The following is a 13,172-nucleotide window of genomic DNA, read 5'->3' as shown; positions in this document are numbered from 1 at the left end:
ACTGTGTAAAGATCACTTGATAAGATAATTTGGTACCTTATAACCTTAATGTAATATTTTACAAGTATCTATATCTTTATTTAAATAAATATACCTGCTTTCATGTATCCTTCCTGCTAAACATCATCACACAACAATCCTTCATTTACCTGGAAACCACTCTAAAATTGCTCTTTAGTCTCTTTTTCTTCAACTTGGAAAAATAAAAGAAGAAAACAGCCATAAACCTAACTAGAAATGATGGTGTATGTATACTTATGTCTGTTTCTTTGTATGTATCTATGTATACATGGATGAATGAATGAATATGTATTTATAGTCAGAAAAAACTCCTTTAAAAATAAATATATCTATCTTACTTAATACAATGTAGCGATAAGGTAATATATCAAAATAGGTAATTCATAAAACACCATAAAATTCTGGGTTTCTTGGGATTTATAATTACTAATATCTTAATGTCACTATAATGTCAAGGATGTCTGTAGTCCACACATGCAGTCAGCTTCCAGAGCTTCCAGAATGTACAAAGCTGCTGAGGAAAATATCCATACCAGGGAACTGCTGTTTTGCTCCAAATATAGAAAGGTATATACACTAGATAATTTGAAGCATGAAGGAAATTAGGTCAAATAATCAAGACAACAGGTAGCATACAAATTTCGGGAAATATAAAATATGACCCATAACACTCAATTGTATCAGAGTATGGTACATCATGTTATCTTAGACACACAATCAACACGGAAATATGTAGGACACAAAAACATATAAGCAAATAACTTAATTCCGAAGTTATTTCAACTGCACACTTATGAATATGTCAAATTTACCCTGAGATCCATTTTATTCCATGGCTGTTTTTGTAAATTAAGGCTGTATATTTTTGACTTCCTTACAGCCCGCACATAAGCTTCATGTCCTTGCCTGAAATAGATAAGCTAAAACAAAAAACATATGGTATTAAACAGCAGCATCTTATTTAACAACTCTATATATCCCAATATATACTCTTACAAATGTCTTCTTCTGTTTAAAACAAACATATTTATAATTTTAAAAAATGTATAATAAAGGTATTTGTCATCATTAAATAATGTTCATTCAGTACTCATAACTGTGTTGCCCTGCACTAAGTACTGCATATAAATAGACACTGTATACACAATCTTTTTCCCCCTAGCTGCTTCAAAAATTTCTGAAGAAACAGGGATCAATGACAAATTGTACAGAACACTGGTCATATTTTAAAGTACTGTATTTCAAACTGTAATTAACATTCTAAACATCAACATTTTAATAGTCAGCCTCCATATTCTTTGTGTGTATGTGTATGTTTGTGTACACATATATATACACATATGTAAAATTCTAACCACAGGCTACTAAATAGAGTGATTTCTAAATAGACTAGAATTTTTATTTTTAAGAATTAACATCAGAACTGGCATAGTATGGAAAGAAAATGAATTCAAGTGCTTAGTTAACACATTTCACCTCCTCAGGACAGCATTCATATTCTGATTCGTTAAAAAAGGTTTTTCTTTCTAACACCCCTTGTCCTCCATGCTATTTGTTATGCTCCACAAATAAGTGAAACCATATGATAATTGACTCTCTCTGCTTGACTTATTTCACTCAGCATAATCTCTTCCAGTCCCGTCCATGTTGCTACAAAAGTTGGGGATTCATCCTTTCTGATGGAGGCATAATACTCCATAGTGTATATGGACCACATCTTCCTTATCCATTCATCTGTTGAAGGGCATCTTGGTTCTTTCCATAGTTTGGCAACTGTGGCCATTGCTGCTATAAACATTGGGGTACAGATGGCCCTTCTTTTCACGACATCTGTGTCTTTGGGGTAAATACCTAGGAGTGCAATTGCAGGGTCATAGGAAGCTCTAAAATTGGAAGGGGAGGTGAACCATGAGAGACTATGGACTCTGAAAAACAGTCTGAGGGGTTTGAAGTGGCGGGGGGGTGGGAGGTTGGGGTACCAGGTGGTGGGTATTATAGAGGGCACGGCTTGCATGGAGCACTGGGTGTGGTGAAAAAATAATGAATAATGTTTTTCTGAAAATAAATAAATTGGAAAAAAAAGGTTTTTCTTGTTCTCAATAATTTTAAAGTGGTAGTAGAGTTAATAAATTTTTAAAAATGTAACATTGAAAAATACTGAAATTTAAAAAATACACTGACATACTCTACCAATCAACAGTGTCTTTTTTTAATTTTTATTTTTTAAAGATTTATTTGTTTATTCATTTGACCCAGAGAGAGAGAGAAACAGCGAGAGAGGGAACACAAGCAGTGGGAGTGAGAGAATGAGAAGCAGGCTTCCCACTGAGCAGGGAGCCTGATGTGGGACTTGATCCCAGGACCCTGGGATCATGACCTGAGCTGAAGGCAGACACTTAATCAACTGAGTCACCCAGGTACCCCCAATCAACAGTGTCTAAGTCAGAATTCTTAATACTTAAAAATACAAGTAGAACACTAAAAAGATTTAAATACTATTATATAAACATAATTATAAGGGTAAAATATCAATAATAAACATGCTATTTATATATCATTAATTATATATTTATTCCTGTACTCAACAAATATTGATTGAACGTGTATATAAGGCATTAGGTGCTGTGGTTAACATATCAAAATACAATCCTTTCCCTCAAGGATATGGGCAGACATGTGAGTATAAAATAAGGCAGAATATACCAAGTATTATAAGAGACAAATAAATTAGGTGTGAAAGCTCAGGAGGAAAGAGTGATAGGCAAATGACAATCAGGAGAAGTTGGCATTTAAGTTAGACTTTGGCCAATGAGCATTTTCAAAGGCAATGATCTGTGGGTATGGCCAGTCCAGGCAAAATACTGAAGGTTTAAGATTTAAAGTAAAAAGTAATGCTGTCATTAAGAACTGTTTTTATAAAAAGTATGAGTTTTATGAGTTCTTTAAAAACATTATTTATGGATTTCACTAATTCACTTATATACCTCCTCCAATATCTAAACAACTGTCATTACCTAATACACACTAATCTTGAAGCATATAAGCATATGCTAAGCTTAGTGATTCCACCAAGATAAATATGATCCTATAGAGAGGAGTCTCATAATATTAAAGAATATACATATCCTTGTGTTGCTTTATAAAGTGATCTTTTTGTACAGGCTTATTTATTTATTTATTTATTACAGAGAGAGAGGGAGATTGAGAGAGTGTGTGAGCAGGGGGAATGGGCAGAGGGAGAGAGAATCTCAAAGAAGACTCCCCATTGAGTGCAGAGCCCAACATGGGGTTCAATCTCATAAATGAGATCATGATCTGGGTCAAAATCAAGAGTCAGGTACTTAACTGACAGAGCCATGCAAGTTTCCCACATCTTATAGTCTCCTAAAATTAATTAAAAATTACTCCCCTTAAAGGAAGATGGCAGCCGAGTAGGATGACCCTAGGCTTGCATGGTCACCAAAACACAACTAAATAACTATCAAATCATCCTAAATATCCCAGAAATATATCTCAAGAATGACAGAACAAACTCCACAACTAAAGGTAGAGAAGAGGCCTCACTGAAGAAGGTAGGAAGGTAGGAAGTATGGAGACACGTAAATGTAAAAAAAAATGATTTCGCGTTTTTACATTTAAATTCAATGTCTTCCTTCCCATATGTTCATCTGCTTTGTTTCTTAAATTCCACATATGAGTGAAACCATATAGTATTTGTATTTATCTGACTGACTTAGTTCACTTAGCATAATATACTCTAGCTCCATCCATATTGCTGCAAATGGCCAGATATCATTCTTTTTGATGGCTGAGTAACAGTACATTGTACACACATGCCACTTCTTCTCTACCCATTTATCAAAGGCCACCTGGTCACTTTTCATAATTAGGCTATTATTGAAAATGCTGCTATAAACATTGGGATACAAGTGCTCCTTTGAATCAGTAGTTCTGTATCTTTTAGATAAATACCTAGTAGAAATCTTCAGTCTTAGGGTAGTTCTATTTTCAACTTTTTGAGAAACCTCCATACTGTTTTTCAGAGTGGCTATACCAATTTCCATTCCAACCAACAGTGCAAGAGGGTTCCCCTTTCTCCACATCCTCTCCAACACCTGTTGTTTTTAAGTTGTTAATTTTAGCCATTCTAACAGATGTAAGGTGGTATCTCATTGTGGTTTTGATTTGTACCTCCCTGATCATGAGTGATGTTGAATATTTTAACACATGTCAGACTTCTGAAGATCTTGTTTGGAAAAATGTCTATTCATGTGTTCTGCCCATTTCTTAACTGGATTATTTGGCTTTTTGGGTGTTACTTTTTGTTAGTTCCTTATATATTATGAATAATAACCCTTTATCAGATACATCATTTACAAATATCTTCTTCCATTCTGTGGGTTGCCTTTTAGTTTTGTTGATTGCTTCCTTTGCTGTGAAGAAGCTTTTTAACTTGAAGAGGTCCCAATAGTTCATTTTTGCTTTTCTTTCCCTTGCCTCCTGAAACATGTCTAGAAAGAAGTTGCTATGGCTGATGACAAAGACACTTCTCCCGTGTTCTCCTCTAGGAATGTGATGGATTCCTGTCTCACAGTTAAGTCTTTAACCCATTTTGATTTTAGTTTAATATCTGGTGTACGAGAGTGGTCCAGTTTCATTCTTTTGCATGTTGCTCTCCAGTTCTCCCAACACCATGAGTTGAAAGTGACTGTCTTTTTTCCATAGGATATTCTTTCTGCTTTGTTAAAGATTAGTTGACCATCTAGTTGTGGGTTCATTTCTGGGTTCTCTATTAGGTACTACTGATCCATATGTCTGTTTTTGTGCCAGTCACATACTGTCATCATTGCTACAGCTTTGCAATACAGCTTGAAGTCTGGAATTGTAAGGCCTCCAACTTTGCTTTTCTTTTCGAAGATGTCTTTGGTTATTCGGAGTCTTTTGTGGTTCCATACTAGTTTTAGGATTGTTTTTCCTTGCTCAGTGAAAAATGCTGGTAGTATTTTGATAGGGATTGCATTAAATGTATAGATTGCTTTGGGTAGTATACACATTCTAATAATACTAGTTTTTCTAACCCATGAGCATGGGATATTTTTCAATTCCTTTGTGTCCTCTTCAATTTCTTTCATAAGTATTCTAGCTTTCATAGTGCAGATCTCTTACTTCTGTGGTTAGGTTTATTCATAAGTATCTTCTGGTTCTTGGTTTTTGGTAAATGGGATGGATTCCTTAATTTCTTTCTGCTGCTTCATTACAGTGTTTAGAAATACAAAATGTTTCTGTACATTGATTGTGTATCCTTCTACTTTATTGAATTCATGTACAAGTTCGAGGAATTTTTAGTGGGGTCGTTTGGGCTTCCTACAGAGTATTATGACATTTGTGAATAGTGAAAGTTAGTTCTTCCTCACTGAGTTGGATGCTCTTTATTATTATTATTTTTTTTTGTCTATTTCCTGTGGCTAGGACTTCCAGATATGTCAAATAATGGTGATGAGACTGGACATCCATCCCTGTTTTCTTCCTGACTGAAAAGGAAAAACTGTTTTTCCCCATTGATGGTATTAGCAGTGGGTCTTTCACATAAGGCTTTTAAGATGTTGAGGTATGTTCCCTCTCTCCCGACATTGTTGAGGGTTTTTTTTAAGAAAGGATGCTATACTTTGTCATATGCTTTTTCTCCATCTATTGAGAGGTCATATGGTTCTTACTCTTTATTAATATGGTGCTATCATGTTGATTCATTTACAAATATTTCATTACCCTTGCAGCCCAGAAATAAATCTCACTTGATTGTGGTGAATATTCTTTTAATGTATTGTTGGAGTCAATCTGCTAGCATCTTCTTGAGAATTGTTGCATCCATGTTCATCAGGGATACAGGCTTATACTTATCCACTTCTCCATTTTAGTCTATTTTTTTTTTTAAGAGAGAGCAGGAGGAATAGAGGAGGGAGAGGAACAAGCAGACTGAGTGTGGAGTCCAGAGTAGGGATCAAACTCACAACCCTGAGATCATGACTTCAACTGAAACTAAGAGTTAGTGCTTAACTGATTTAGCCATCCAGGTGCCCCCGTAGTAGGGTCTTTGTCTATTTTGGAATCAAGGCAAGCCTGGCCTCGTAAAATGAGTCTGGAAGTTTTCCTTCCATTTCTATTTTTGCAAAAGTTTGAGGAAAATGGGTATTAACTCTTCTTTAAATGACTGGTAGAATTTCCTTGTGAGCCCATCTGGCCCTGGACTTTTGTTTGTTAGATTTGTGATTACTGATTCAATTTTTGGGTGGTTTTTGGTCTCTTAAAGTTTTCTATCTGTTCCTTATTTCAGTTTTGATAGTTTATGTGTTCTAGGAATTTATCCATTTCTTCTATATTTCCCAATTTGGGCCATACAATTTTTCACAATACTCCCTTATATTTTTTAAAAATATTTTTTGTGGTGTTGTGATCTCTCCTCTTTCATTCATGAGTTTACTTATTTGGGTCCTTTCTCTTTTCTTTTTGATAACTCTGGCTAGGGGTTTACCAATTTTATTAATTCTTTTAAAGAACCAGCTCCTAGTTTCACTGATCTGTTTTACTGGTTCTTCTTTGTTCCTATATTATTTATTTTCTGCTCTAATTGTTATTTTTTCCTGTCTTCTTCTGACTTTCTTCTACTTTAGGCTTTGTTTGCTGTTCTTTTTCTAGATGCTCAAGGTATAAGGTTAGGTTGTATGTTTGAGATTTCCTTGCTTCTTGAGGTAGGCCTGTTTTGTATACACTCTCTTCTTATGACTGCTTTTTCTGCATCCCAAAAGTTTGGGACTATTGTGTTTTCATCTTCATTTGTTTCCATGTATTTCTTTATTTCTTCTTTAATTTCATGGTTAACCCATTCGTTTTTTAGTAAGATATTCCTTAACCTCCATGTATATGTGGTCTTTCCAATGTTTTTCTTGTAGTTGACTTCATGTTTCATAGTGTGGTCATAAAATATGCATCGTATGATCTCAATCTTTTTATTTGTTGAGGCCTGATTTGTAACCCAGTATGTGTATATTCTGAAGAATACCCCATGTGTACACAAAAGAATGTGTATTCTGCTGCTTTAGGATGAAATGTTCTGAATAAATCTGTTAAGTTTACCTCATCCAGCCTGCCATTCAAAGACATTGTTCCCTTGTTGATTTTCTGTTTAGCTCATTTGTCCATTGCTATAAGTGGGATGTTAAAGTCCCATAATAAACTGGTACTATTATCACTGAGTTTTTATGTTTGTTATTAATTCATTTATACATTTGGATGCTCTCAAGTTGGCAGCATAAATATTTATATGCATTAGGTCTTGTCTTTTTGTCAGATAGACCCCTTTATTATGATATAGTACCCTTCTTCATCTCTTGTTAAATAGTTTTTGGTTTAAAATCTAGTTTGTCTGATATAAGTATGCTTCCTCCAGCTTTTCTCTTCTTTTCTTTTTTCTTTTTGATGGCCATTAGCATGATAGATGGCTCTCCATCCCTTCACTTTCAGTCTGTATGTGTCTTTAAAGTGAGCCTATGGTAGGTAGCACAAGGATGGGTCTTGTTTTTTGATTCATTCTGATACCTTGCGTCTTTTAATTGGAGCATTTAGTCCATTTACATTCAGAGTAATTGATAGACATAAATTTAGTGTCATTGTGTCACCTGTATTACCTCATTGTTTCTGGAGATTTTCTCTGTTCCTGTCTAATCTTTGTTGCCTTTGGACTTACTTTCCCACTCCAAGAGTTCCTTTTAATATTTCTCGCAGGACTAGTATAGTGTCCATGAACTCCTTTAGTTTTTGTTTGTCTAGGAAACTCTTTATTTCTCCTTCTATTCTGAATGAAGGCTTTGTTGGATCAAGTATTCTTGGCTGCGTATTTTTCCCATTCAGCACATTGAAAATACCATATCATTCTCTTCTGGCCTGCCATGTTTCTGCTAGTAAGTCTGGTGCTAGCCTGATTGTCTTCCTTTGTAAGTTAGGGATTTCTTTTCCCTCGCTGATCTGAAGATGTTCTCCTTATCTCTATATTTTATAAATTTTACTATGAAGTCTTCATTTTGGTCTGCTTTTGTTGATTTTAATGGGAGTCTTCTGTGCCTCCTAGATTTGGATGTTTGTTTCCTTTCACATTTTAGGGAAGTGTTAAGTTATAATTTCCTCAAAAACACCTTCTGCCCATTTTCCCCCTCTTCTTCTTTTTCTGTGACTCCTATGACATGAATGTTACTATGCTTTATGGAGTCACTGAGTTCCCAAAGTCTGCACTGATGATCCAATATTTTCCTTTCACTGTTATTTTCAGCTTGACTTTTTCCCACAATTTTATCTTCTATACCACTTATTCGTTCCTCTTCTTCCATCCTTTTCATTACATCCAATCTGTTTCATATCTCAGTTTTAACATTTTTTATTTCAGCCTGACTAATTTTTGAGTCTGCAGTAAAGGACTCTCCAGTGTCTTCTATGGTTTTCTCAAGCCCAACTACTACCCTTATGATTGTTGTCTCAAATTCTAGTTCAGGCATATTATATCTGTTTTGATTAGATCCTTGACTATAATCTTGTTACTTCTTTGGGTATGAATTCCTCCAATGTGGCATGTTGTCTAGGTCTCTGCCTTCTGTCTCTTAGGAAAGCCTGTTATGTTTCCTGTTCCTGAGAGTAATGGCTATATGAAGAAAATGTTATATTGACCAGGACCTGGTGCTTCAGGAAATATTTCTGTGTCTCTTGTATGTATTCTGCTGCTGTGTTTTGGCTGCTTTTTCCCTTATGTTAGTCCTCTGCATCATTTCTTCTTGCCTGCAGTAGGGAGTGTTTGGACCTTGTCCAGTGCACAGAGTTTTAGCTAGGTTTTCTCTGGTCAGCATGTTAAAAGAAGCTAGATCCAATTTCCACTAGATCTTAAGTTTTGCCACACTCTATGGTCAGTAGACTTGGTGAGGGCAGGGTGGTTTGTGTTGGCTTTCTGGGTGAGGTGCCTGTTGCTCTGGTTCTCAGGCAAGCCTGCCTTAGAAAAAAAGGACCTGCAGAGCTCAGGGGGACAGGGTTTAGTGCACGCATCTCCAGCCTCCACTGTGGGCACTATGCTGTTCACTAAAGTCTGTCTGTGCTTCCACAATGTGGCCTCTTTTCTCCCTCTAGTTGTTCAATTTGTTATCTCAGTCCTCAGACTGATTTTGTGGGCTTTTGGAATGACCCAATGTTTATCTAGCTGTGCTCAAGAGGCAAGGCAAACATAGGGTACCCCTACTACTCTACTATCTTAACTCTTTATAAACCTGATCATTTCAATCGATGCAGAAAAAGCATTTAACAAAGTACAGCCTCCATTCATGATAAAAACCTCCAACAAAGTAGGTTTAGAGGAAACATACCTCTCAACATAATGGAAGCCATATACCCAAAAACCCCCTACAGTTAATATTGTCTTTTTAAGGGAAAAACTGAGTTTTTCCTTCATGGTCAGGAACAAGACAGGGATGGCCATTCTCGCCACTCTTATTTAACATAGTACTGGAAGTTATAGCCTCAGCAATCAGACAACAAAAGGAAATAAACAGCATCCAAATCGGCAAGGAAGAACTAAAACTTCCACTATGTGCAGCTGATGTGATACTCTATATAGAAAACCCTAAGGATTGTACTAAAAGAGTGCTAGGATTGATACACAAATTCAGTAAAGCTGAAGGATACAAAATGAATGTACAGAAATCTGTTACATTTCTATATACCAATAATGAATAAGCAGAAAGAGAAATTAAGGACTCAATTCTATTTACAGCTGCAGCAAAGCTAGTAAGATACCTTGGAACAAATTTAACCGAAGAGGTTAAAGATCTGTATTCTAAAAACTGTAAAATGCTGATGAAGGAAATTAAAGATAAGACAAAGAAATGGAAAGACACTCCATGCTCAGGGATTGAAAGAACAAATATTGTTAAAATGTCTACAGTACCCAAGACAGCCTACACATTTCACGCAATCCATATCTAAAACTATCAGCTTTCTTCACAGAACTGGAACAAAGAATCGTAAGATTTCTATGGAACCACAGAAGACCGCCAAATAGCCAAAGCTACCTTGCAAAATATAAGCAAAGCTGGATGAATCACAATTTCAGACTTCAATTTTTATTATAAAGATGGAGTAATCAAAATAATATGGAATTGGCACAAAATCAGATATGTAGATTAATTAAAAACCCAAAAATTCATCTACAACTACATGATCAATTAATCTTTGACAAAGTAGGAAAGAATATCCAATGGGAAAAAGTCTCTTCAACAAATGGTGTTGGGAAAACTGAACAGCAACATACAAAATAATGAAAATGGACAACTTTCGTATACCCCAAACCAAAAATAAATTCCAAATGGAATGAAGACCTAAATGTAAGACCTCAAATCATAAAAATCCTAGAAGAAAATGTAGGCACTAACTTCGTTGACACTGGTATAGCAACTTCTTTCTACATGTTTCCTGAATCAAAGGAAACAAAAGCAAAGATAAACTATTAGGACCACATCAAAATAAAATGTTTCTGTGCAGCAAAGGAAACAATCAACAAAGCTAAAAGGCAAACCACAGAATGGGAAAATATATTTGCAAATGACATGTCTGGTAAAGGGTTAATATCTAAAACATATAAAGAAGTTATAACATTCAAAATCCAAAAAACAAATAATACAATTAAAAATGGACAGAAGATATGAATAGACAGTTTTTCAAAGAAGACATCCAAATGTCCAACACATGTGAAAAGATACTCAACATTACTCATCATTGGGGAAATGATAATCAAAATTACCATGAGATACCACCTCACACAAGTTAGAATGGCTACAATCAACAACACAAGAAACAAGAAGTCTTGGCAAGGGTGTGGAGAAAAGGGCACCCTCCTGCATTGTTGGTGGGAATGCAAAGTGGTGCAGTCACTGTGGAAAACAGTAAGGAGGGTCCCCAAAAAGTTAGAAATAGAATTACCCTAGAATACAGAATTTAACCTACTAGATATTTACCTAAAGTATACAAAAAAAAAAACTAATTTAAGTGGATACATGCACCCCAATGTTTATTACGGTATTAAGCACAAAGGCCAAATTGTGGAAACAGCTCATGTGTCCCCTGACTTATGTATGGATAAAGCTTTATCCATACACAATGGAATATTACTCAGACATTGAAAAGATAGAATTTTGCCATTTTCAAGGACATAGACTTACCTAGAAAATATTATGGTAAGTGAAATAAGTCAGTCAGAGAAATACAAATAACATATGAATTCACTCATATGTGGAATTTAAGAAACAAAACAAAGTAGCCAAGTGAAAAAAAGAGTAAGGGAAATCAGGAAAGAGACTTAACTAGGGAGAACAAACTGATGGTTACTAGAGGGGAGGTAGGGGGATGGGTTAAATAGGTGCTAGAGATTATGGCGCACACTTGTGATGAGCACCAGGTATCATATGGACGTACTGAATCAATATACTGCATACTTGAAATAAACTAATATAAAACTATACACAAGTAACTGGGATTAAAATAAAATCTTAAAAAACTTACTCCCCTAAAGCCTCCATAAGAATAGGCAATAAGTTCGACAAATAATGATTTTGAATATGCCCCTGAAAAAGTTCTTTAGGTTCTTTTTTTAAAAATATACCATTCATCAGAGCATGTTCTACTAAAACAACCACACGAAAAAGCATTGCTCCAAATTTCAATACTTGTTTGAAGACAAAATTATGAAAGAGAATCAGCAAGTAAGTATAAGATTACTTGATCACAGAGGAGGAGTCAAGATGCTGGAGAAGTAGCAGGCTGAGACAACATCAGGTAGCAGGAGATCAGCTAGATAGCTTATCAAAACATTCCAAACACCTACAAATCCAACAGGAGATTGAAGAGAAGAAGGGCAACTATTCTAGAAACAGAAAATCAATCACTTTCTGAAAGGCAGGACCTGCAGAGAAGTGAATCCAAAGTGACGGGAAGATAGACTGCCGGGGGAGGGGCTGGCTCCTGGCAAGCGGCAGAGCAATGGAGCACAAAATCAGAACTTTTAAAAGTCTGCTCCACGGAGGGACATCGCTCCAGAGACAAAACCGGGGTGAATCCCACACAGAGACAGCATGGTCTCAGGTCCAGCGGGATCAGAGAAGGATCGGGGGTTTATGAGTGTCGCAGAGCTCACAGGTGTTAGAGCAGGTAAGCCAGCTACAGAGACAGAGCCGAGGAGTGAGCTCTCAACTCGGGGTTACCCTAAACTATGATCTGTGGCAAAGGCCACGGCTCTGTGAGTGGGGACCCCACAAGATCTGGAGAGACACCCTGGAAGAGTGCAGGGATCTGCGGGGTTTGGAGACTCCAGGCGGAGCTATGTGCCAGAGACAGCTGTGTGCCAGAGACAGAAATGCTTGGCCACAGGCTGGGTGAGCTCGGAGCACAGCTGGAGGCCAGGGAGACAGGAGTGATTGAGGGCTTTTCTCCAAAGGCACACTGAGGAGTGGAGCCCCGAGCTCTCGGCTCCTCCAGGCCAGAGACTGGGAGGCCGCCATTTTCAGTCCCATCCTCTGGAACTCTATGGAAAGCGTTCAGGGAACAAAAGCTCCCAAAAGCGAACCGGAGCGGATTACTTGGCCTGGCCCATGGGAACGGCGGTATAATACCGCCTCAGGCAAAGACACTTGAGAATCACTACAACAGGCCCCTCCCCAAGAAGATCAGCAAGAAATCCAGCAAAGACCAAGTTCACTGACCAAGGGGAACAGCGGAATTCCAGAGGAGGGGAAAGCAAAGCATGGAATTCATAGCTTTCTCCCCATAGTTCTTAAGTCTTGCAAAGTTAATTAATATTTTTAATTTTTTTTCTTCTGCTAATTTTTTTAACTTTTACCCTTTCCTCTTTTAACATTTTTTTCACTAGTTTATCTTAACAATACCTTCCAAAAAAAATCTTTTTTTGAATTTTCATTACTATAGTCATATTTTATCCTTCATTGTTTCTAACTTTATTTTTTGTGTACACATAGGATTTTTTCTTCTAAAAATATTCTGGGATACAACTTCTTCTAACAGATCAAAATATAGCCTAAATCTAGCACAGGGCTTTGTTTTAGTCTCCAGCC

General features: G+C 36.5%; 1 protein-coding gene across 3 annotated transcripts in view; it reads right to left on the bottom strand.

Annotated features, from left to right (window-relative positions):
- Positions 1 to 13,172, bottom strand: part of BRWD3 (bromodomain and WD repeat domain containing 3) — a 220,690-nt gene that overhangs the window by 58,254 nt on the left and 149,264 nt on the right. For all 3 annotated transcript variants that reach the window (XM_044235761.1, XM_044235763.1, XM_044235764.1), the window contains one exon: positions 834 to 941. In XM_044235761.1, coding sequence (XP_044091696.1) covers positions 834 to 941 — 108 coding nt within the window. The remainder of the gene's footprint in view (positions 1 to 833; positions 942 to 13,172) is intronic.

This window comes from Neovison vison, chromosome X (assembly GCF_020171115.1).
Source record: "Neovison vison isolate M4711 chromosome X, ASM_NN_V1, whole genome shotgun sequence".
NCBI lineage: Eukaryota > Metazoa > Chordata > Mammalia > Carnivora > Mustelidae > Neogale > Neogale vison.
The sequence above is the reverse complement of the archived record's forward strand: the minus strand, read 5'-3'. Positions and strand labels throughout refer to the sequence as shown.